At 43.3% G+C, this 27,109-nt stretch overlaps 1 protein-coding gene across 1 annotated transcript in view; it reads right to left on the reverse strand.

Annotated features, from left to right (window-relative positions):
* ano3 (anoctamin 3) overlaps positions 1-27,109 on the reverse strand; it is a 582,275-nt gene that overhangs the window by 169,421 nt on the left and 385,745 nt on the right. Inside the window, exons 7-11 of the mRNA XM_060838668.1 lie at positions 21,522-21,622; positions 20,524-20,568; positions 13,105-13,236; positions 12,395-12,501; positions 4,832-4,887 (exon numbers count right to left, since the gene is read on the reverse strand). Of these exons, the coding sequence (XP_060694651.1) occupies positions 4,832-4,887; positions 12,395-12,501; positions 13,105-13,236; positions 20,524-20,568; positions 21,522-21,622 (441 nt within the window). The remainder of the gene's footprint in view (positions 1-4,831; positions 4,888-12,394; positions 12,502-13,104; positions 13,237-20,523; positions 20,569-21,521; positions 21,623-27,109) is intronic.

The raw sequence follows: 27,109 nt of genomic DNA on the forward strand, positions 1-27,109 counted from the left end.
AAATTTGGGGTCATGTTTGCTGACTGAGCAGGAGATTTGACACAAAGCAATCATTCAATCTGCTTGCGGCCTCCCCAATGTAGAGGAACTCACTTCAACCCTCATCTCTCAGTCTCCAGATAGTCAGAGACCGGAAGCATGCTGACAGCTATACCATGGATGGCACGAGGCTCAGTGGTTAGCACTGCTGCCTCATAGTGCCAGAGACCCGGGTTTGATTCCAGCCTCGGGTGACTATCTGTGCAGGTTTCCTCCTGGTGCTCCAGTTTCCTCCCACAATCCAAAGATGTGCAGGTTAGGGTGAATTGGCCATGCTAACTTGCCTGTAGCATTCAGGGATGTGTAGAGTAGGTTCATTAGTCACGAGTAAATATACGATAACAGATTAGCATAATGCAAATGCATGTGTTACTCTTCCGAGGTTCAGTGTTGACTTTTTGAGCTGAAGGGCCTGTTTCCACACTGTAGGGACTCTATGATATACCATGGGTTCTCTTGGGGGTCCACATGCACAGATCATGTGGCAATCACCTGGGAAGTTGAAACTTCCAATGGACAACTATCATCGGAGAAAGTCCCCAACTCTGTCAGAGTTGGAGAATTCAGAGGGTTCCAACCCACTTAAGCTGAATGGTTAGCCGGGAAGAACGAAAGAAATTAAAACTTGCTCCAACTCAGATCGAGTCGATAAAGAGTGGAGCTGGAAAAGCAAGGCAGGTCAAGCTGCAGCAGGGGCTTTCCATCATCTGGCAGGAATTTGAACCCAGGATCCCAGAACAATACCTGGGTCTGTGGATTAATAGTCTCACAATAATACCACTCGGCCATTACCTCACATCGGTGTCAGGGCAGCGAGTGTTTCAAGTCAGATCCTTTAATCAGTCCTGACTCTCTAGCAGCTGCAGTTTTCACTATCTCCAACTCACTCGCATAGGCCTTCCCTCACTCACAATGGAGACATCCAATTCCACCCACCCACAAATACTGACTCCATCCAGTCAAAACCCCACCTCACCCTCAGCACCCAATGCTGCCCTGACACTGATGTGAGGTAATGGCCGAGTGGTATTATTGTGAGACTATTAATCCACAGACCCAGGTATTGTTCTGGGATCCTGGGTTCAAATTTCTGCCAGATGATGGAAAAATAAAAATATAATCTGGAATAAAAAGTCTCATGATGACCATGAATCTATTATTAACTGTCAAGAAAAAATATCTGCGTCACTAATGTCCTTTACGGAAGGAAATCTGCCCTCCATACCTAGTCTGGTCTACATGTGACTCCAGACTCATAGCAATGTGAAGTTGACTCTTCACTGCCCTCTAGGACAGTTAGGGATGGACAATAAATACTGGCCTACCCAATGATGCTCACATCCTGTGAATGAATGCAATAAATCTGTCCCGTACACCAAACCATCCCACTGATTTCCTAACTAATGCTCGATTCACCCAGACATATGACCATCCAACTCCTCAAACCCCTTGTCCTGCCCCTCCATCGCACAAAATTCCAAATACACCACCTGACACCTAACCACATGTCCAGACCTAACACCTCCTAACAGCTGGCCCATCCTGACCTCTGACTCATGTCCCTGCCACTTCACTGTCCCAACACGTCAGCCATTAAGTTCCTCACCAACCGTGTCCTGGAACCTGTCAGCCACCAATCACACTACATGTCAGACCCATGACAAGCAAACCCGCCCTTCTTTATCCATTTACGTGCCACCCTACCCCACACCCTTACCCATCTGGCACCATGATGCCTCACCCACGTACCTCACAAACTTCCTTGATCTCCTTGGCAAAGAGGCTCAGGGACATTTTGACAGAAATTCTTGTTTAAAAAACAAGAGGGAAACTTGGTCACCCCTCCAGCTCAAATCTCGCGCTCTGCAGGAAGGTTTCCTGACTGCACATGCTTCCCATTACTGAAGATGCTACAAATCAGACATTCAGGCCAAAAAGTAGGGAGCTGCAGGCCAGAATCAGTACAAAGGAGCAGAGTAGCTAAATGTGTATTATTGCCACTTCTTGGATGAGTTGGCCCATTGTGAGCTGTGAATACTGGAGATAAAATTGACTGGATGAGTAAATCAATATTTCTCTGTTTATCTACATTGGTAAAGATACTAAAAGCTGCAAACACAATAGTCAGCCATCAAAAATCCCTCAAAATCCCAGAGCATTATATTTAAGCAACTGCAGATAGGGTTCGCAATTATTTTTGTGAGCTAGTAAAGCATATGGGCTTTGAATGATGCAACATCATAACGATATAGTAGCTCATTTTCACAGCGCAAGTGTCCTGGGTTCGATTCTAGCCTTGGGTGACAGTTTATGTGGAGTTTGCACATTCTCCCCATGTCTGCATGGGTTTCCGCCAGGTGTTCCGGTTTCCTCTGACAATCCAAAGATGAGCAGGTTAGATGAACTGGGCTGTGCTAAATTGTGTTCAGGGATGTGCAGCTGAAAATGTGTTGCTGGTTAAAGCACAGCAGGTCAGGCAGCATCCAAGGAATAGGAAATTCGACGTTTCGGGCATAAGCCCTTCATCAGGAATGCGGAGAGTGTGCCAAGCAGGCTAAGATAAAAGGTAGGGAGGAGGGACTTGGGGGAGGGGCGATGGAGATGTAATAGGTGGAAGGAGGTCAAGGTGAGGGTGATAGGCTGGAGTGGGGTGGGGGCGGAGAGGTCAGGAAGAAGATTGCAGGTTAGGAGGGCGGTGCTGAGTTGAGGGAACCGACTGAGACAAGGTGGGGGGAGGGGAAATGAGGAAACTGGAGAAATCTGAGTTCATTCCTTGTGGTTGGAGGGTTCCCAGGCGGAAGATGAGGCGCTCCTCCTCCAGCCGTCGTGTTGTTATGTTCTGCCGGTGGAGGATTCCAAGGACCTGCATGTCCTCAGTGGAGTGGGAGGGAGAGTTAAAGTGTTGAGCCACGGGGTGGTTGGGTTGGTTGATCCGGGCGTCCCAGAGGTGTTCTCTGAAGCGTTCCGCAAGCAAGCGGCCCATCTCCCCAATATAGAGGAGGCCACATCGGGTGCAGCGGATGCAATAGATGATGTGTGTGGAGGTGCAGGTGAACTTGTGGCGGATATGGAAGGATCCCTTGGGGCCTTGGAAGGAAGTGAGGGAGGAGGTGTGGGCGCAAGTTTTACATTTCCTGCGGTTGCAGGGGAAGGTGCCGGGAGTGGAGGTTGGGTTGGTGGGGGGTGTGGACCTGACGAGGGAGTCACGAAGGGAGTGGTCTTTGCGGAACGCTGATAGAGGAGAGGAGGGAAATATATCCCTGGTGGTGGGGTCCGTTTGGAGGTGGCGGAAATGACGGTGGATGAAACGTGTTATACGGAGGTTGGTGGGGTGGTAGGTGAGAACCAGTGGGGTTCTGTCTTAGTGGCGGTTGGAGGAGCGGGGCTCAAGGGCGGAGGAGCGGCAAGTGGAGGAGATGCGGTGGAGGGCATCGTCGATCACGTCTGGGGGGAATCTGCGGTCCTTGAAGAAGGAGGCCATCTGGGCTGTGCAGTGTTGGAACTGGTCCTCCTGGGAGCAGATGCGGCGGAGACAAAGGAATTGGGAATATGGGATGGAGTTTTTACAGGGGGCAGGGTGGGAGGAGGTGTAGTCCAGGTAGCTGTGGGAGTCAGTCAGATTATAGTAGATGTCTGTGTTGAGTCGGTCGCCGAGATAGAAATGGAAAGGTCTAGGAAGGGGAGGGAGGAGTCTGAGACAGTCGAGGTGAATTTGAGGTCGGAATGGAAGGTGTTGGTAAAGTTGATGAACTGTTCAACCTCGTTGTGGGAGCACGAGGCAGCGCCTATACAGTCATCGATGTAGCGGAGGAAAAGGTGGGGGGTGGTGCCAGTGTAGTTGAGGAAGATGGACTGTTCCACATATCCTACGAAGAGACAGGCATAGCTGGGGCCCATGCGGGTGCCCATGGCAACTCCTTTAGTTTGGAGGAAGTGGGAGGATTGAAAAGAGAAGTTATTCAGGGTGAGGACCAGTTCAGTCAGTCGAAGGATGGTGTCAGTGGAAGGGTACTGGTTGGTGCGGCGGGAAAGGAAGAAGCGGAGGGCTTTGAGTCCTTCGTGATGGGAGATGGAGGTGTACTGGGACTGGATGTCCATCGTGAAAATAAGGCGTTGGGGACTGGGGAAGCGATGTGTAGGTTAGGTGCCTTTGTCAGGGTAAATGTAGGGGAATAGATCTGGGTGGGAGCCTCGTTGCAGGGTCGGTGTGGACGTGTTGGGCCAAATGGCCTGTTTTCCACACTGTAGGGATTTTATGATTTTGAATTTCAGGGGATTAAAGTCTTCGCCACTGAACACTAATCTCTTGGATGGGATTTTTCCACTTTTTATGAATTTGTCCATTGTGAAATTGACCAGAAATCAGAGATGTTCTATCAAAGTGGGACAGTTAACTCTGCCAGATTAGTGTGTAAGCAGTGAAGACAGCAACTCGACCTCAGTGTCCCCCAGCCACATCCTAACCAAAGCAATCAACACAACGTTACCACAGCAAATGTCTTTCTGAAGTGTGAAGAAGCATGTGACATAATCAAACAAAGAACTGTAGATGCCCAAAGTGTAAAACAAAAACCAACATTGCTGGAGAAACTCAGCAGGACTGGCAGCATCTGTGGAGAGAACACAGAGTTGATGTTTCAAATCCTCTTCTGAAGGACGGTCACTGGACTCAACATGTTGACTGATATTCTCTCCACAGATGCTCCCAGACCTGTTGCATTTCTGCAGTAATTTCTGAAATTTTGCTTCCCCACCTAATTAAAGAGGAATACATCTTTGTGTTGTCTCTCACCTCATGTGGAGGAAAGGCAGCATCATATGTTCCATTGTTGAGTAACCTATTCAAACCTGAAGAAAAGAGAAACATCCAATTATTTACTGAGGAGAGGGGGATTGACGTTTTCGCCAGTGCACTCATTTCGCCAAGTTGATTATCCATTTGCTGACGTCTGTTAGCTAAAGGTAGACATCATTTTAAACCAGAGTTTGACCTTTCATGGCAGGCAACACAAATCAGAACTGTTTCCAGGTCACAGACCTATCTTCGAGGGGAAAGATCACCAAGTTTCATGATGCCACTGCACCAGGTTGTCCAGTGGATGAGATGATTGTCCCATGAACGCACCAAACAGAGGCTGGGAAACCAATCAGAGACTGAGAGACCAATCAGAGACTGAGAGACCAAGCAAATGCTCGGAAACCAATCAATAGTCAGAAGACCAATTGAAGGAGAGGAGACCCGAGGTCAGGAGACCAATCAGAGGCTAGGAAACCATAGAGTCATAGAGATGTACAGCATGGAAACAGACCCTTCGGTCCAACCCGTCCATGCCGACCAGATATCCTAACCCAATCTAGTCCCACCTGCCTGCAGCTGGCCCATATCCCTCCAAACCTTTCCTATTCATATACCCAGGAGAAAGTGAGGTCTGCAGATGCTGGAGATCAGAGCTGAAAAAGCGCAGCAGGTCAGGCAGCATCCAAGAAGCAGGAGAATCGACGTTTCGGGCATAAGCCTGTCTTCAGGAAGGGCTTATGCCTGAAACGTCGATTCTCCTGCTCCTTGGATGCTGCCTGACCTGCTGCGCTTTTCCAGCAACACATTTTCAGCTATTCATACACCTATCCAAATGCCTCTTAAATGTTGCAATTGTACCAGCCTCCACCACATCCTCTGGCAGCTCATTCCATACAATTACCACGCTCTGCGTGAATAAGTTGCCCCTTTGGTCTCTTTCATATCTTTCCCCTCTCACCCTAAACCTATGCTCTCTAGTTCTAGACTCCCCGACCCCAGGGAAAAGACTTTGCCTATTTTTCCTATCCATGCCTCTCATAATTTTGTAAACCTCTATTACGTCACCCTTCAGCCTCTGACACTCCAGGGAAAACAGCCCCAGCCTGTTCAGCCTCTCCATGTAGCTCAGATCCTCCAACCCTGGCAACATCCTTGTAAATCATTTCTGAACCCTTTCAAGCTTCACAACATCTTTCCGATAGGAAGGAGACCAGAATTGCATGCAATATTCCAACAATGGCCTAACCAACGTCCTGTACAGCCGCAACATGACCTCCCAACTCTTGTACTCAATACTCTGACCAATAAAGGAAAGCATACCAAACACCTTCTTCATTATCCTATCTACCTGCGACTCCACGAGCTATGAACCTGCACTCCAAGGTTTCTTTGTTCAGCAACACTCCCTAGGACCTTATCATTAAGTGTATAAGTCCTGCTAAGATTTGCGTTCCCTAAATGCAGCTCCTCGCTTTTATCTGAATTAAACTCTATCTGCCACTTCTCAGCCCATTAGCCCATCTGGTACAGATCCTGTTGTAATCTGAGGTAACCCTCTTCGCTGTCCACTACACCTCCAATTTTGGAGTCATCTGCAAACTTACTAACTGTACCTCTTATGCTCACATCCAAATCATTTATGTAAATGACAAAACATAGAGGGCCCAGCATCGATCCTTGTGGCACTCCACTGGTCACAGGCCTCCAGTCTGAAAAACAACCCTCCACCACCACCCTCTGTCTTCTACCTTTGAGCCAGTTCTGTATCCCAATGGCTAGTTCTCCCTGTATTCCATGAGATTTAACCTTGCTAATTAGTCTCCCATGGGGAACCTTGTCGAACGCCTTACTGAAGTCCATATAGATCACATCTATTGCTCTGCGCTCATGAATCTTCTTTGTTACTTCTTCAAAAAATCCAATCAAGTTTGTGAGACATGATTTCCCACGCACAAAGTCATGTTGACTATCCTGAATCAGTCCTTGCCTTTCCAATACATGTACATCCTGTCCCTCAGGATTCCCTCCAACAACTTGCCCACCACTGAGGTCAGGCTCACCGGTCTATAGTTCCCTGGCTTGTCTTTATCGCCCTTCTTAAACAGTGACACCATGTTTGCCAACCTCCAGTCTTCCGGCACCTCACCTGTGACTATCAATGATACAAATATCTCAGCAAGAGGCCCAGCAATCACTTCTCTAGCTTTCCACAGAGTTCTCGGGTACGCCTGATCATGTCCTGGGGATTTATCCACCTTTAACCGTTTCAAGACATCTAGCACTTCCTCCTCTGTAATCTGGACATTTTGCAAGATGTCAGCAACTATTTCCCTACTGTCTACATCTTCCATATCCTTTTCCACAGTGAATACTGATGCAAAATATTCATTTAGTATCTCCCCATTTTTTGTGGCTCCACACAAAGGCTGCCTTGCTGATCTTTGAGGGGCCCTATTCTCTCCCTAGTTACCCTTTTGTCCTATTAGAGACTGAGAGACCAATCAGATGGATGGAGAACAATCAGAGTTCAGAAGACCAATTAGAGGTTAGGAGTGCAATCAGAGGCTAGGTGACCAATCAGAGGTGAGTTCACAGCAGGCTGGAATGGATGGGAAGTGAGGGAGAGGGCACTTCACAAATAGGGAATCGCTCTCTCTGTTTCACTTGAACTGAAATTGAAAACAATGTCTTCAAATCTTTTGGTTTCGACAAGGGTTACAAAACAGGTTTATCAGCTTTTCATGTGTAAGATGGTAGTGACAGGGGAGGAGGGACATAAGAGGTGGAGGGGAGGAGGAAGAGAAGGGAAAGAGGAGGAAGGGAAAAGGGGGTAAGGATAGAAGGAGAGAAGAGGGGAAAAGGAGTGGGAAGAAGGCAGAGGGCAAGAGGAGGAGGAGGAGGGAAAGAGGAAGAGGAGAACGAGGACAACAGGGGAAGGAGAGATGAGGGAGAGAGGGGAAGAGGAGAACAGAGGAGGAGGGAAGGAGAAGTGGAGGGAAGATTGCTAGGGCAGAAATTCCTTGCAGCATTCTTACCCCAGACAGGTCAGCAAGTTTTACTAAGACCTGAATCCCCCATCTCCAGACTCCAAAACTGACCCCACACGAGGAAACCTAGAGGTCAACTGGGAACTCTTTCGTAATGGCCTCAATAGTCTTCTGTTGAGCCATTTCAACAATCCATGGGTGGGCTAGCCACTGTGTAAATGCCCCACTCCAACAAACAGCTTCAAATTAGCAATGGGGCCCAGCAGAGTGAGTTTCAGATCCCAAGAGCCTTCATTCTCAGCCCCGGCAAGGATTCAAACCACTTCCCTTAGACCCCACCCAACTCAGCTATATCTGTCGACCCTGCTTTCCTTCCCACCCACACAGCCATGCCTGGAGTGATCATTCACTGCCCCCACCCCATCCAATGAATCCTGAGGGTTACTGATCGTTAATAAACCCCGGTCCCTTATTATTCCCTTCTCTGTCCTGCAGTACAGTCTGTCCCACTTCGGTACCCAGCTTCCCCCTTTTACAATTGCACTGAGGCAGTGCCCACAGCCTGCAGGCCCCAGTCCCACTGACTGAAGTCTGTGGCTCACGGTGAAAGATGCCCTGACTGAGATATGCTCCCGAGTCCGATTGTGGCCAATCCCATGGAGTGGGAGGAGCTGGTACCCCTGCCTCGCTTAGTCAGGAACCCTGACAGCTGGGTACATTGGGCACTTCATTGCTTCCTTACTGAACATCCTGTGTGTTTGCTGCTGAGGTTGCTGACACAGAGAGCAAGCCTGATATCCTTGAACATCCTCCTCTCTCTACAAGTGCCTGCCTTGGAAAAGTTTTCCTCCTCTCTCTACAAGAATCTCAGGGAGTCCCTCTCCCATTGCAACTCCCAGGTCATTTCCTCTGCCCTGAAGCTCTTACTCTATGCTACTCTCTCCCCACACCCACCCTCCTCTAGCTCATCTCTCCACACTTTCAGGCTCACCGCCTGTATTCCTGATGAAGGGCTTTTGCCCGAAACGTCGATTTCACTGCTCATTGGATGCTACCTGAACTGCTGTGCTCTTCCAGCGCCACTAATCCAGAATCTGGTTTCCAGCATCTGCAGTCATTGTTTTTACATCTTTGAACTAGAACAGTACAGCACAGTACAGGCTCTTTGGCCCTCAATGTTGTGCCAGCTTTTAATCCTACTCTAAGATCAGACTAACGTATATACCCTTCTTTGTACTGTCTTCCATGTGCCTATCCAAGAGTTGTTTAAATGTCCCTAATGTATCTGACTCCCCTACTACTGCTGGCAGTCCATTCCACACACTCTGTGTAAAGAACTTACCTCTGACATCTTCCCTAAACCTTCCTCCAATCACCTGAAATAGCCATTTCCACCCTAGGAAAAAGTCTCTAGCTATCTACTCTACCTACCCCTCTCAACGTCTTGCATGCCTCTATCAAGTCACCTCTCATCCTTCTTCGCTACAATGAGAAAAGCCCCAGCTTCCTCAATCTTTCTACATAAGACATGCTTCCAGTCCACACAGCATCCTGGTAGATCTCCTCTGCACCCTCTCTAAAACTTCCACATCTTTTCAATAATAAGGTGACCAGAACTGAACACAATATTCTAAGTGTGAGTGTGCTGCTGGAAAAGCACAGCAGGTCAGGCAGTATCCAAGGCGCAGGAGAATCGGCATGTTGGGCATATGCCCTTCATCAGGTGTGGAAGGTTGCTGAGGAAGCCATAGGTGATAGGTCGGAGTGGTGGAGTGGATAGATGGGAAAGGATATGGACAGGTCCGGAGGGCAGTGCCAAGTTGGAGGCTTAGGACTGAGATAATGTGCGGTGGAGAGCACAACCCAGATGGCGTCCTTCTTCAGACCGCAATTTCCCCTCAGACGTGGTTGACGATGCTCTCCACCTCATCTCCTCCACTTCCCTCTCCTCCGCCCTTGAACCTCGCCCCTCCAATCGCCACCAGGACAGAACCCCACTGGTCCTCACCTACCACCCCGCCAACTTCCAGATACATCGTATCGTCCTTCGTCATTTCCACCACCTCCAAACAGACCCCACCACCAAGGATATATTTCCCTCCCCTCCCCTATCAGCGTTCTGAAAAGACCACTCCGCCCGCAATTCCCTCGTCAGGTCCACACCCCCCACCAACCCAACCTCCACTCCCGGCACTTTCCCCTGCAACTGCAAGAAATACAAAACTTGCGCCCACACCTCCCCCCTCACTTCCCTCCCAAGGGATCCTTCCATATCTGTCACAAATTCACCTGCACCTCCACACACATCATTTACTGCATCCGCTGCACCCGATGTGGCCTCTTCTACATTGGGGAGACAGGCCGCCTACTTGCGGAACGTTTCAGAGAACACCTCTGGGACACCCGCACCAACCAACTCAACCACCCTGGTGGCTGAACACTTTAACTCCCCCTCCCACTCCGCCAAGGACATGCAGGTCCTTGGCCTCCTCCATCGCCAGAACATGGCAACACGGCGCCTGGAGGAAGAGCGCCTCATCTTCAGCCTAGGAACCCTCCAAACACAAGGGATGAATGCAGATTTCTCCATCTTCGTCATTTCCCCTCCCCCCACCTTATCTCAGTCCTAACCCTCGGACTCAACACCACCTTCTTGACCTGCAATCTTCTTCCCGACCTCTCCGCCCCACCCGCTCTCCGGACTATCACCCTCACCTTAACCTCCTTCCACCTATCGCATTCCCAACACCCTTCCCCCAAGTCCATCCTCCCTACCATTTATCTTAGCCTGCTTGGCACACCTTCCTCATTCCTGAAGAAGGGCTTATGCCCGAAACGTCAATTCTCCTGCTCCTTGGATGCTGCCTGACCTGCTGCGCTTTTCCAGCAACACATTTTTCAGTTCTATCAAATCCCCTCTTAGCCTTCTTCTTGCCAATGAGAACAGACCAAGGTTTCTCAGCCTTTCCTCATAACAGCTTCCCTCCAAACCAGGCAACATCCTGGTAACCTTTTTCAATGCTTCCACATCCTTCCTATAATGGGGCGACCAGAACTGAATACAATATTCCAAGTGCAGCCGCACTAGCATCCCTGGGAATGTTCCCAATGGCCTGTGCAGTAACTAGCTGCTGTTCATTATACTTTGTACAATGGATTCTTTCTGAAATGTCAGAGCAACATACCATTTCTATTGCCAGAAATACTTTACCCCTTTGTATAAATATGGAAACCAACTTAAATGGAAAGAAATGGCGATGCTTAAGTTCACAGGTTTGATGATAGAAAAGCAGAGCCGGTGCTAAAGTCAATAAAAAATGAAGGACGGCTATCTGACTCTTTTTGTTATTTCTCAGAATGTCCGGATCACTGAGTGCACCGATTAGCCTTCACTTACACGTTTATTGGTCTTAATGTTTAATACTAGAAGGATCATGCAGCAGCATGGGCTATATTTCTGCTGTTTGTTCCTGCATATTCACTACGTTTGTCAAGAGACTGAGCAGGAAAAGACATGCTCTGTCCTACAGGCTTTCTCTTATGAAAATTAACTCAACCCAATACTTACGGTAAGAATCCAGAGTCCTGACATTTATTTTGTCAGGATTTCTCCAGCCTGAACTGTCCAGAGCCCAGGCTCTCAGACCCTTCAGCACTGTATAAGTAACTCTATCGGTCAGTGATTTTACACATAGGACACTTACAATTCTTTTATGTGATTATAACATTGGCTCTGTTACAAATGAAATTTTACACTGTGACAAGCACTTGATCTATTCAATTCACATTTAAGACAACCAGATGTTTTATACTAAACTACAATTAACTCCCAGTGTCTTCAATATGTTGACCATAGGACAGCACAGTTACAAAGTTTTAGAATGTAGCCCACTTGATTGGCACCATCTCCTTTCATTTAGAAGTATAAGTGAAGCAGGTACGTGGGAATGCCACCACCTGCGAGCTCCCATCAAAGTCACTCAACATCCTGACTTGGAAATTCCTGTTCCTTCAGTGTCACTGGGTTAAAATCCTGGAACTCCCTCACGAATAGCACTATGGGTCTTTCTACACCACACGAACTGCAATGGTTCAAGAAGGCAGCTCACCACCACCTTCTTAAGGACAACTAAGGATGAGCAATAAATGTTGGGTTGATCAGAGAGGAGAAAGTGAGGACTGCAGATGCTGGAGATCAGAGCTGAAAATGTGTTGCTGGAAAAGCGCAGCAGAGATATTCAGATCTCACTAGTAAATAAAAATTCACGAGACGTGACACAATTATTCCACAAATGTACATTTTTTTTTACCCGCTTAACTCAATGGAGACCAGGAGGGGTTATTAGGCAGACCTTTTAGTCCAAACCTGGCAAAATTACCTCCCTTTGATTTTCACTGGTCTCCCAAGGCATTGAAATAACACACCTATGTGGGAATGCAACATATGATGCATTCACTCAACAAATAAGATTGCAAATACGGGGCACCAATTTTAGTGATCTGCAGGTTGTTCATAGTGAAACAATGGCTGCTCTGCAGTTGAAATATTATGATTTAATTAACACTTTACCCATTTTGGATTTTCCATCTTCATATTTAGTCCTTTGTAACATATGATGTACGATTCTGCTCCTTGTTGAATTACTGAAAAATGTGTCTTTGTTGTTTATGGTGAAGCTGAAAAATGTTTTAATGAAGAAAGAAAAGAGAATGTAAAAGTCCACATTTAAATTTTGTGCATCAGTCAAAGAACATAACGTACTAGAATAGTCAAAAGACTTAACCTAAAACATAAAAGAGCAAGTGAGAGATACAAGTTTATATACACTGTCCTAACTTCTCAGACCTAGATTAGATTAGATTACTTAGATTAGATTAGATTACTTACAGTGTGGAAACAGGCCCTTCGGCCCAACAAGTCCACACCGACCCGCCGAAGCGCAACCCACCCATACCCCTACATTTACCCCTTACCTAACACTACGGGCAATTTAGCGTGGCCAATTCACCTGACCCGCACATCTTTGGACTGTGGGAGGAAACCGGAGCACCCGGAGGAAACCCACGCAGACACGGGGAGAATGTGCAAACTGCACACAGTCTGTTGCCTGAGTCGGGAATTGAACCCAGGTCTCAGGCGCTGTGAGGCAGCAGTGCTAACCACTGTGCCACGGTGCCGGCCACTTCTGAAAAGTCTACACCATTAATGCAAATTAATAGTATAAATTTGTTTTGAAATTCCACTTAAGTAACATACAGGGGTGTGTGTGACATACTTACTGGTGCATGCGTGCTCTACTGAATGGTGCAGTGTAGCAATCTGTCTCTTCCAGATCTGGTAGAGCTTCTTTATCGAGTTTCATTGGATTTCTTGGCAACCAGCTCTTCAGCTGTCGTAGATTCCTCTGAACACTAATAGAAAAACGCCAAACTACTGATATTTAAAATTAAATACACTTAAATAATTCTAGAATATTCAAACTAAATTTCAACAGTTTACTAACTTCCATACTTCCAAGAGCTGTATGAGAACCCAGCATCTGTTCACATTTACAAGTTAAAATATCGCAGATTTGCTGGAAATCTGATTCAAATACCGAGGATGTTGATCTGGCAACATCGAGGTAACGTTTCGAGGAAGTCATACCGGGCTCAAAATAATAACTCTGTTTCTCTCTCCACCGATGTTGTCAGACCTGCTGAGTTTCTCCAGCATTCTGCATCAGTATCGACTCATTTATTTGATGTTAAATCCACAAAGTTCTGCAGACCAGAACTTTTATTCTCACTGCATACCAGAATAGAGATTATGTTTACAATCACAATCAATCCAAGGAAAATGTGTTAAATATTTATTGGATGTGTCATCTTATTAAGTTTGTCTTGAAGTCTTGCTAACACAGTTACATTTGGATTTTGCCAAAACTAATGATTATTTATTTCAAAATAATTGATTAAAATGTCTACTTTTGTGTGAATTACATGACAGCATGATATAATTGATTAGCAAATGCCAGAAATATTTTTCTACCAGTTTTGTTGGAATTTCTGTATGCATTGAGATAAACCAGTTTGTTAATCACATGATTAATCCAGGTCTTGTGAGAAATCATCACTTGATAGTTTTTATACAGCATACTATTCAATATGATTTGGAATTAAAGTCTGGAAAAACTCCTCACGTGAGGTTTGCCCGAGGCTAATTGTAAGGTAGATTCAGAAAGATTAATTTGGAAATGGATAGAATGCAAAAGGGGCAATTAATTGGCAAAGGCTGAAAAAGAATTAAAACGTATGGTGTTGTGATTTCCAGGACAGCAAATCTGGTGGTAATATTTAATATTTGGCTAATTGCCACAACACGCCGTGATGCATTGTGGGTGCCAGCCAACTCCAATCACTCACTGAGGTATACCCTGAAATGGACATCAACTCACAATCAGATATCAGAATGAGTGGCTCATGATCACATCACTCAGGCTAACCATGGGTTTTAACAACTCCCCCAATTTAATGATCAATTCAAGCAGGCATTTCCGAAGGAAACTTCATCGGGGCTGCTGCATATCCTGGAAAATCTGTTCTCAACTTTGCAATGCATTTCTCCAAAGGGGGTTAACAGTGCAATAAAAAGTCCTGTAAGATTGTAACATTATCATTGAGAGGTATAGATAGAGTGGATAGCAAGAAGCCTTTTTCCCCAGAGTGGGAAACTCAATTATCAGGAGTCACGAGTTCAAAGTGAGAGGGAGAAGTTTACGGGAGATATGTGTGGAAAGTTCTTTACGCAGTGGGTGGTGGGTGCCTGGAATGCGTTGCCACCGGAGATGGTAGAGTTATTTAAGATGTATCTAGATAGATACATGAATGGGCAGGGAGCAGATGGATACAGATCCTTAGAAAATAGGCGATAGGTTTAGATAGAGGATCTGGATTGGCACAGGCTTAGGGGGCTGAAGGGCCTGTGTCCACACTGTCAGGAATCTAGTCTAACAAATGTCAATCAAATGCCAGCCCTAACTCAGCCTTCAATATATTCAAAATCCCAGACTCCAAAGCTCTCTGCAGAAGAGAATTCCAAAGACTAACGTCTTCTGAGAAAATAAATTAATCCCCATCCGTCTTAAATGGGATTTAATCTACACTCCCTGATTTGAGATTCTGCCATGAGTAGAAGCATCCCCTCAGTATCTCTCCCATCAAGCTCACTCGGAATCCTAGGGGTTTCTGTAAGGTCACCCTTCACTCTTTTCAACTCCAGTCAGTATATGCCCAAACTACTCAATGTTTCCTCTTAAGATACACCTTTCTCCAATAGATCAGCCAAGGGAATGGTCTCTGGACTGCTTTCAGTGGAAGTACACACTCCTATATAAGGAGGCCAAACGTTTACACAATGCTCCGGTACAGTCTCCGAATATCCTACTATGTTACAGCAAACGTGTTACTTGATTACTCCATTCATCTTGCTATTTCATTTGCCTTGCTAATATACTTGCTGAACATGCATGTTAGCATTTTCTGATTCAGGCAGAAGGACATTAGATCTTTCTGCAATGAAATATTCTGCAGTGTCTTTCCACTTAAATCACATTCTGCTCAGTCCACCCTGCCATAGAGGACAACCTCATATTTTTCCACATTGTACTTCATGTGTTAATTTGTTACTCATTAACTTCATACATCTATATCTCTTTATAGTCATCTTGATCCTCTTCAATTTGTTTTCCTACTTATCTTTGTAGAATCAGCAAATTTGGCAACAATATAGCCTGCCCTTTCATCCAAGTCATTCATAGAGATTTTAAATAGATAAAGCACAGCTCTGATTCCTTTGGCACTCACCAGTTAGTTTTTGTCAACCCGAAACGACCCATGTATCACTACTTTCCCAAAACTCTATCTGTGACATCACCCTTAAGATCATAAGCTCTTATTTTGAGCAGTAACCTTTCATGTGGTACCTTATCAAATACTTTTTTTGAAATTTACAACATGCCTTGGTTCCTTTCCACCATCCTGCTTGTCACATCCCCATAGAGCTCAAAACATTTGACAGGTTTAAGCTTCGGAGATGGCACAGTGGCTCAGTGGTGAGCACTGCTGCCTCACAGCACCAGGGTCCCAAGTTTGATTCCAGCCTTGGGCAAGTGGCTGTGTGGAGTTTGCACATTCTCCCCATGTCAACATGGGTTTCTTCCAGATGCTCTGGTTTCCTCACTCAGCACAAAGATGTGCAAATTAGGGGGATTGCCCATGCTAAATTACCCATAGTCTTCAGGGATGTGTAGGTTAGGTGCACGAGCCATAGGAAATACAGAGTCATAGAGTCATAGAAATGTACAGCATGGAAACAGCCCCTTCGGTCCAACCCGTCCATGCCAACCAGACATCCCAACCCAATCTAGTCCCACCTGCCAACACCCAGCCCATATCCCTCCAAACCCTTCCTATTCATATACCCATCCAAATGCCTCTTAAATGTTGCAATTGTACCAGTCTCCACCACTTCCTCTGGCAGCTCATTCCATACACGTACCACCTTCTGCGTGAAAAAGTTGCCCCTTAGGTCTCTTTTGTATCTTTCCCCTCTCACCCTAAACCTATGCCCTCTAGTTCTGGACTCCCCCACCCCAAGGAAAAGACTTTGCCTATTTACCCTATCCATGCCCCTCATAATTTTGTAAACCTCTATAAGGTCACCCCTCAGCCCTCAGCCTCCGACGCTCCAGGGAAAACTGCCCCAGTTTATTCAGTCTCTTCCTTGTAAATCTTTTCTGAATCCTTTCAAGTTTCACATCTTTCTGATAGGAAGGAGACCAGAATTGCACGCAATATTCCAACAGTGGCCTAATCAATGTCCTGTACAGCCGCAACATGACCTCCCAGCTTCTGTACTCAATACTCTGACCAATAAAAGCAAGCATACCAAACGCCTTCTTCACTATCCTATCTACCTGCGACTCCACTTTCAAGGAGCTATGAACTTGCACTCCAAGGTCTCTTTGTTCAGCAACACTCCCAAAGACCTTACCATTAAGTGTATAAGTCCTGCTAAGATTTGCTTTCACAAAATGTAGCACCTCGCATTTATCTGAATTAAACTCCACCTGCCACTTCTCAGCCCATTGGCCCATCTGGTCCAGATCCTGTTGTAATCTGAGGTAACCCTCTTCGCTGTCCACTACACCTCCAATTTTGGAGTCATCTGCAAACTTACTAACTGTACCTCTTATGCTCGCATCCAAATCATTTATGTAAATGAGAAAAAGTAGACGACCCAGCACCAATCCTTGTGGCACTCCACTGGTCACAGGCCTCCAGTCTGAAAAACAACCCTCCACCAACACCAAAAGTCTTCTACTTTTGAGTCAGTTCTGTATGCAATGCTGGTTTTCCCTGTATTCCATGAGATCAAACCTTGCTAATCAGTCTCCCATGGGGAACCTTGTTGAACGCCTTACTGAAGTCCATATAGATCACATCTACCACTCTGCCGTCATCAATCCTCTTTGTTACTTCTTCAAAAAACTCAATCAAGTTTGAGAGACATGATTCCCACGCAAAAAGCCGTAGTTTTACATAAACAGAGTAAGGGGTTGGGTCTGAGTGGGATGCTCTTTGGAGGTTTGGTGTGGACTTGTTGGGCCGAATGGCCTGTTTCCACACTGTGGGGATTCTATCTAACCAGCACAGACAGAAGTTGACATTTGGATAGTTAACCAGATCACATCTGACCAATGTGATGGGAAGTTTTACATCTCACTCGTTTGGAAGACATCACAGTCAGTCATCTCTCTTATTGAAATAACAATTCCAGTTGATTTCATTAACCATTTCTAATATTGGCAACTGGTGTAAGAACATTCTTTATGGTTTATACATGAAAGCAAAGGATTAATATAGATCTTCAGAAACAGGAGCAAGATTTTTCAGATAACTGGCTGAGGTCTTGAAATTTATTTGGAAAACACTGAATTAAAAAATGCCATGCAATAATTAGGATAACTGTAAAGTCACATTAGAAATCATCTGGGAAATACTGCTTTTCGTTGAGAGCCCTCAGAAATGCTTTGTGCTTCACAAGTTTATATACGGTTAAAGGTGTCTTTCATACCTTTTTTAAACTTATATTTTTTGACACACAGAGTAACTACTTTCATACATCATGGAAGACACTTGGATTGATTTCAAATGTGTCACACATGGAAAAGATATTACTCTACATTAAGTGTAAAATGTGTCTTAAGTTGTGAAAATAGAATAATTCATACAAAAAAGTAAAAATGATTATAGCAAAGTGGCTCCTTCACAATACCATACTTTTGACCGGCACTTGAAATCAATTGCTCTAATTCTGATTCACAATTTAATATATTTTATTCCACTTAACAATATATGCACCAGTTTGCATTCTGATGTAATTTCCTGGCAAGTCTCTTGAGCTTGGGATACTTCATTTGGTGGAAAACTTTGCAACTTTACCCAACAAAATACAGGAACCTTCCAAAAAAGTGCTTTTAAAATCCATATCTTTGCCATTCCTCTGACTGCACCAGGACTGAGCTGTATGATTTGTGCTTCTGGACCTTTCACAAGACTGGCAAGCTCGCGATCGAGACGGATTCAGGAAAATACAACAGAACAATCTAAAGAAACATTTTTATGACGACCAAATTCTCAAAAGCTGACTTTCTAGTTGGGGAAACCATCGCAGAAAGCGGGGGAAGAAATTCAAGTCTCTACTGAATCTGTTAGTGTGGCAATGCTGCAAACATCAAAATATAGAATCTAGGAGCAGGAACAGGCCACTCAGCCTTTTCAGTCAGCTGCAATATGATCATGGTGGTAAAAACAATGACTGCAGATGCTGGAAACCAGATTCTGGATTAGTGGTGCTGGAAGAGCACAGCAGTTCAGGCAGTATCCAAAGTGCAGAGAAATCGACGTTTTGGGAATAAGCCCTTCATCAGGAGGGCTTTTGCCTGAAACTTAGATTTCGCTGCACTTTGGATGTTGCCTGAACTACTGTGCTCTTCCAGCACCACTAATCCAGAATGCAATATGATCATGACCAACCATCTGACTCAGTACCCTGTTCCCGCTTTCTCCACCTGTCCTTTTATTCCTTTGCTTTAAGAACTATATCTAATTCCTTGTGAAATCATTCAATATTCTGTCCTCAACTGCCTTCTGTAGCAGAGAATACACAGGCTCATCACTCTCTGGGTGAAGAAAGTTTTCCTCATTTCAGTTTTAAATGACCTAGCCTGCATCATTACACCCTGACTCCTGGTTCTGGAACTACATGAATAACTTCCATATCTGCAACAATTATAATGGAGAAGTCTGAACACTAAATGAACTAACTTGAACACATCAATGGTGCATTCTAATTAAACAAGGTGTCTCCTTATGTCAACAAAAAAATCTATTTTATGCTCATGATGATGCTGACACATATTTAACGTGGAGTGAAATGATTTTTGCAAATGGCAAAAATCAATAAATGAGCCAAATATCTGCAGTCTCAACCTCCTTGAAAATCTGGCACTGGAAAATTCTGCACTAAGGCTTGCTGCTCAAAGAAATACTTCTCTATTATATAACATATTGAGTAATGTGTTGTACTCAAGACCAATTTTGCAGGTAAATCTGCTCAATGCCTCAGCAGAAGCTGCAGAGCAGCAAGTGAACATCTCATGAAAACCTAATGTTCCAAACTGAATATCTCTGAAATAAGTAGGAAACGCTTCACCTAAAACAATGCTCTTAAATCATAGCAGATTTAATTGGAAAGAGTCTAAGTTGCATGTCCCGATAAATGCAACGACAGCAATATATACAGATCAATTTATTTCAGTGCTTAGTGAATACAGAAAAGTCTAAAGACACTGATGCTACTTTACAGAGAAATATTGTCAGCCACACACAAAAGAAAATGTGTTCTGAGTGTCAGTGCATCAAAAGCAGGCTGACAAGACTGAGTGTTGCAGATTGGCAGTTCAGCTCTAAGCCATCGGAGAACATACCAATTTCCAGTTCAGTTACAGTAGAGAAGCCAAGCTGTCATATCCCTGACAGGAGATCCCACTATTCCAATCCAAAAAAAAATACTCTAATGGTTGCTTCTTTTAATCAGCAGCCTACCTGATGCTTTTATTTTAAGACAAACTTTAACAGTTGAAATGGAATTATAAATTTTTTTCACAAAGCTCAAAGCGAGGATTTATCCGTAACAGCCACAGCACCGTATTACTTTCCCAGAGGAGGCGGGTTTTGTTCACACAGCACTACTCATTCTGGAATCTGTAACAGTGAGCATAATTTTCAGTGCATCCACATCAACATCTGAAAAATGATGGGTTAGAGTATAACTTGATGAAAAGGCATCCACTGCGCATAAATATCTCACCAGATCTCAGAGTGAAGCTGTAATCTATTTTATCTATGTGACACAGAGCCTGATCGATCTTTGTAAGGTATGCAGTTGTGGCCTGTACATCAGTACTAATGTCACTTAAAATGTGACTGTCACTCAGGTCCGTTAACATATCACTGAGTCATATTTATTTTTAGTTCTACAATTTGCGCTCTGCCACACAGTAATTTCACAGATTGACCCTAGCTCTGAATTTACAACTATCAGCTGGAAACTTAATGTGATAGTATTAACAAATACTGCACCGCACCACCAACCTGCTCATCACTTTGTTCTTCCAATCAGTGTAATAACATTTTTTCCTGGAAGAATAGGAAAAAAAATACTAAGGACTGGAAGATTTGGAAAGACAAAGTAGCATTCCTCACTGCCTTTTTCAAGCAACAGAAATAAGATGACAGTAGCTATGGGAATGTTATGATTGCATCAACCACATATACATACTCAACTATATACACATGCATCATTTGCAAATAAATATTGTTTGTTATTATTTAACAGTAAAGGAGGTCATTGTGAAACATGCTCAAAAATTTAGCTATCGATTCGTTATTATACTTTATCCTGAGTAAATTCGGACGAGCTGTCAAGGATATGGACATATATTGCAAATGTGTTGCTGGTCAAAGCACAGCAGGCCAGGCAGCATCTCAGGAACAGAGAATTCGACGTTTCGAGCATAAGCCCTTCATCATTCCTGATGAAGGGCTTATGCTCGAAACGTCGAATTCTCTATTCCTGAGATGCTGCCTGGCCTGCTGTGCTTTGACCAGCAACACATTTGCAGCTGTGATCTCCAGCATCTGCAGACCTCATTTTTTACTATGGACATATATTGTACATTTCACGTTTTGCAACAACTATCTGTCTATCACAGAAGGTATTATTTACTGGAGCAGGTAAACAATTCTCACGTTAACTGTGATTTTAAAACCATGTGTCAGGCAAATGATATGTCATGAGATTCACTATAGTTCATGCTCTTATAAGAGAGAGAGAGAGAGCTGACAGGTTTGTATGTTTAACTTGAGGGTGAAGAGGAAGGGGGCAAGCTTGAGTATTCATCGTGGCATTAGTCAGTGCAGGAATTGATGTCACTCTGCAACATAAACTGGCTTTCCAGCTAACTGAGCTAACTGGAACTTTAAACATTGTGCACCATCCCTTCCTAGACATTCCTCTATCTTCCTACTCCACAGTTACACAATAACTGATTCAGCAGAGACTAAAACAAACAGTAATACAAGTACAATACCTAAAAGGCATGTGGATGTTCATTCTTTCTGCGTATTTACAAATCGTTTCCCAAGGAGCGTGGAGTTTCACAAACATTATGTCGCTATTCGTGAGGGATTGCTGAGATTGAAGACAGAAAAATAAATAAATAAGAATCAAATTGCTATCAAAAAGAATGGTATCGATACATATCTATGTCACTTTCAGGCAAATTTCTGACCACATATGAATGAAGGATTCGTGTTATTTTCACAAATATCATGTCTGGTAAAATGACTATTTTATCTCAGCCAATCAAAAATTTTACTTCACAGTTAAAGACCCATTAAATTTCTGTTACAAAATCTCGAGAGACAGAATAACCAACAAATTGTGAGCAATAACATAAATTTATATTGCTTCTAAACACATTGTTCTATAAATAGGAATTGCAAGGATCAGAGATTGAGTGTTATTTTTTGATACTTATAATTAAAGTAACAAAAAAAAACTCTGCCGCCATTTTAATTTTTCTGTAACCATTTCAAATCTGTGCCTGTGTTAAGTCTGTAATTGTGGATAGCAAATGGTCTTCACTAACGATAATAAATTTTTCAGTGAGTTAATTTATTCTCCTGTAGTTCACTGCTCAAAGGGGCTAGAATGGAGGATGGTGCTACCCAGAGTGACCAGGAGCCCACATGGAGATGCAAGCTGACCCCGCCCTGGCATCCTTCTCCTTCCACCTTTCACTGAGAGGTTGTGACCATCTTCAAGCCTCGAAATGGAGTCATGGTGGGAAAATGTCTGGGAAGCACTGAAGTAGCAGTAGCAGCAGCAGTAACAGAATAGGAATGGCACTAGGGCTACTAATCCAAAGGTGTGTTTTCATCTTCTGGAACCCAGGTTTGAATCTCACTGTTGGAGTTGAATTTAATTAGTTATTACAATCACCAATTTTTAGAAAAAGGATAGTGATCATAACTCTTTTGTTGATTATCATGAAGCACATCTGATTCATGAAGGCCTTTAAGGAAGGCAATCTATTTTACATGTGACCACTGTCCCATGGTAGTGTGCTTGACACTTAAGAGCTCTCTGATTTGACATAACACGCCACTTAGTTCAAGGACCAGTGGGAGAGGTGAGCAACAAATGCTGGATGATCCATAGGTTTGGCTAACTGGTTTTATCAAGATTTGGAGATGCCGGTGTTGGACTGGGGTGTACAAAGTTAAAAATCACACAACACCAGGTTATAGTCCAACAGGTTTAACTGGAAGCACACTAGCTATCGGAGTGTTGCTCCTTCTTCAGGTGATTGTCCTGATGAAGGGTAATCACCTGATGAAGGAGTGTCGCTCCGAAAGCTAGTGTGCTTCCAATTAAACCTGTTGGACTATAACCCGGTGTTGTGTGATTTTTAACTTTAGTTTTCTAAATAGTCTTAACAAACTGTTATCAGGTCTGGAACTGAGGGAAAACGTCTCTTTTTTTGTAACACTGAAACAGAAATTCCTCCCCTGAGGAATACAAAGGAAGCAGAAAAGAACATAAACAAGGAATTGAGGGATAAAAGGAGCCATGAAATGTCATAGGATTAAGGACAATCCCAAGGCACTTTGCACATATATTAGGAGCAAGTAGGTAGCTAGGGAAAGAACGGATCCACTCAAAGATAAAGGAGGGAATTTTTGAATGGAGCCAAAGAATCTGGGTGAGGTGTTTAATGATTGCCTCACATTGATATTCACCCAGGAGGAAGACATGAATGCTGGTAAGACTGGATTGTGGCGTGTTGATATTCAGAATGAGGTGGTGTTGGAAGCATTAAGGTAGATAGATCTCCAGGGCCTGATGGGATATATTTCAGGACAGTCAAGGGAGTAATTGCTGGTGCCTTGACAGAGATTTTTATGATGTTTTTAGCAACAGGTGAAGTCCCAGTAAACTGAAGGGTAACCAATGCTGTTACTTTGTTTAAGAATGATAATCCAGGAAAAACCAGGCGGTAAGCGTTGCATCAGTGATAGGGAGAATATTGAAGAAAATTCTTAGGCACAGAATTTACTCGCAATTGGAAAAGAATGGACTTATTAGAGATAGCATGGCTTTATGCGGCGAAGGTGCTCTCACAAATTTGATAGTTTTTTTGAGGAAGTAATGAAGATGATTAATGAAGGTATGGCAGTGGATGTTGTCTACATGGGCTTTAATAAAGCATTTGATAAAGTTCCTTATGGCAGGTTGGTCCAGAACATTCAGTTACATGGATCTGTGGTGAGTTGGGAAGTTGGATAGAAAATTGACTTGGTTATAAAAGACAGAGGGTAGTTACGAAGGGATGTTTTTCTGACTGGAGATCTGTGGCTAGTGTGTTCCACAAGGATTGGTACTGGAACTTCCGTTGTTTGTAATTTATAAAAATGATTTGGATGAAAATGTAGGTGGTCCGATTAGGTTTGTAAATGACATGAAATTTCATTAGTTACAGATAAAGTTAGGAAGGTTGTCAAAGGATACAGCAGGATATAGATCAGTTGGAAGGTGGGGCAGAGAAATGAGAACTGGTGTTTAATCTAGACAAGTGTGAGGTGATGCATTTTGGGAGGTCAAACGTAAGAGGGAAGTATACATTATATAGCAGATCGTTTAGGATCATTGATGTACAGGAGGATCTTGGGGTGCAGTTTTATAGTTCATGATTATTATCCAATCTTCATTGCAATTCTCTGTTATTAGTTGATGTGTATTCCATCCCACAGTATAGTTATTGGCAGGGGACTATGAATAATTCCCATTAATGATTTTATTCCTTTGATATTCTTTACCTCCACCCAAACTGATTCTCCATTTTGATCCCTTGACTAAAGGGGCAATATAGTGGCTCAGGGGTTAGCACTATTGTCTCACTACATCAGGGACTTGGGTTCAATTCCAGCCTCGGGTGACTGGCTACGTGGAATTTGCACACTTTCCCCGTGTCTGTGTGGGTTCGCTCCAGTTTCCTCCCACATCCAAAGACGTGCAGGTTAGGGTGGATCGGCCATGTTAAATTGCCCACATTGTTCAGGGATGTGTTGGTAGGTGCATTATTCAGGGGAAATGTAGAGTAATAGGACACGAGATTGAGTTTGGGTAGGTTACTCTTCAGACGGTCAGAAGTGGACTTGTTGGGCCAAAGGGCCTGTTTCCACATTGTAGTGATTCCACAAAAGACCACTAATGTACTGATCTCATCTTTTAGTAACAGAGCCTCCCCAACCCCTTTCCCTTGCACCCAGTCCTTCTGAAATTTTATATGTCCTTGATGTGGTCACTTCCAACCATGTTTCTGCAATGAATATCACACCACGCCCATTGATTTGTCCAGGTGCGATTGAACATCGATGTTATGAATGATCCCGTGCATTCAGATAACAAGCGCTGTATCTTTTATCTTTCTTCCCTGTGGTTACCTCATTTGCTGCTGCACTTTTTATTTTTGTATGTTCTGAAAAATAAAGTGTTCAGGGAACTCCCTAGCATGAACTTGATGTCAAAGTTCCTCAAATTTCAGACGCTTCCTGGAGATCTGTATGTCATGGGTAATACTGGTGTCCACCAGCTTCCACATGTTACAATTGCAACAAATCACCTCCCTTGTCATCTTTATTATGTTAGATTTCAAGTGTAGAAGCATCACTAAACTGCAGTCTGTACTTACACCAAATAGGTTAATTTGTTAAGCAATAATTTTAGTGACATGCTTGTATTGTTTCCAGTTTCAGTTTAAACTACAGTGTGCATTTTAAAGAGATAGAATTTTTAAAAAAATACTCACTAAAGAATCATCTACCCATTCAACTAACTAAAGCCTTGAGAGTCAGCAGCTTGTGGAAGCTGGAGAAAATGTAACAAAAAAACCACATCTTTCCCCTCTGCACCAAATTCACAAGTTATCTTTCAGGATCCCTCCCACTCTACCCCTACCACATCGTATTCTCTCAATCTGCGCAATAGTTATTTACTGTTTAATTTAATAGAGGCTATTTAAGGTTAAATCTCGACCACCAACATTAATCTAGTCACAATACTTTGCAGCAGTGCATTAAGCTGCAGCGATGCAGTGGCTCTGTAGCTTAGAAAAAACCATACATTGATTGCAAGATGTGTCATAACATTAACGAGGAACCAACTGAAATTGCTTAAAGTAAGACTTGGTAAGAGTTGAAATATAAACCTATGAAATCAGAACTGAATTCAAATGTTACATCTAAATCATTTTGATTGACTTAATCATTGTAGATCTACAGTATATGTAAATATTTCTAAAGGGCATTTTTCACCATTGGAATCAATTTCTTCAAACAATGATCACTGACTTTTACCATTTTTGCTCTGCTGAGTACAATGTTTTATACTAATGGATTATACTAATGAAAAAGTATTGTCTTGAAAATGAAATGGATTATACTAATGAAAAAATATTGTCTTAAAAATGAAAACAACAGAAATAATTATCACTAAGTAACCTGCTGTGTTAAGAAATAATTACAGATATTACAAGAGCTGCCCCGTGAAACAGAGCTCAGCATTAATCACATCCCTTACTTGTTTCATAATTAGTTACTGCTAAAGGATTTGGATCCATACTTCATGAAAAAAAGATTCCATAGTTATCAGGTGAAAACAAACTGTGAAGTGTGTTTCCTTCATGTTATATTATTGCAATAAATCTGCACGATGCTCAAATCGACTCTTATATTTAAAAAAAGACACAAGGTCCACCATAGTGTCATTGTCGTAACATAAAGGCAATGAATTGTGTTTTTGCCTGAAACCAAAATTTCATCGAGAGTTTTGTTAAGGCTAAAATCTCCTGACCGCAGACACTGATCTACTTCAGAAGGAACTGCACCAAAACTATCGCCTGAAAATAATACTCATTCAATCAAACTAACAAAAAATAAATATATGTAGATCCCTTACTAAATGGACTATTGTTGTCAAATACTTTCAATATTATTGGAAGATAAATTACGCTATAAACAAATATCTTCAATTAACAAGCTTCTAAAATTAGTTAAATATGTCATCTAGTTTTGTCCAAAATGACACAAGTACTTGCTGGGAATATTTTAATGTCTTTTATTGATTCAGTCATGGGATGTGTGCATCACTGGTTAGTCCCATATTCAATGTTCGTCCCTAATTGCCCAGAGAGTCAACCATATTTTTGTGGGAGTCACATGTAGACCAGACCAGGTAGGGACAGCAGGTTTCTTTCCCTAATAGACTTCAGTGAGGTGAGTAAACCGCAGTCTATATTTACTATTTGCCAGTCTCCAGCTTCTTCCAGTTCAACTGACTTGTAGCTTATTCATCAAGGGATATGTTTTATTTAAATCAGTTCTCATGGTCCTGGACCTCTATCCTATGATAAATAAACTACTTATTGATACATAAACATGAGTTTATTGTATAACTATTTTTCTTCAAACTTCTTCACTTCCCAACAAAATGGATTTTGATTGCTGTTCTACCCAAATGTCCAAGTACGATGTGGGAATCCAGATAGGGCTTGCTGCCAAACTGTTTTCCCCACAGAGGCTAATCGCCAATCCTTTCCTTATCTATAGCTCATCC

The sequence above is a fragment of the Hemiscyllium ocellatum genome, chromosome 18 (genome assembly GCF_020745735.1).
Source record: "Hemiscyllium ocellatum isolate sHemOce1 chromosome 18, sHemOce1.pat.X.cur, whole genome shotgun sequence".
Lineage (NCBI taxonomy): Eukaryota > Metazoa > Chordata > Chondrichthyes > Orectolobiformes > Hemiscylliidae > Hemiscyllium > Hemiscyllium ocellatum.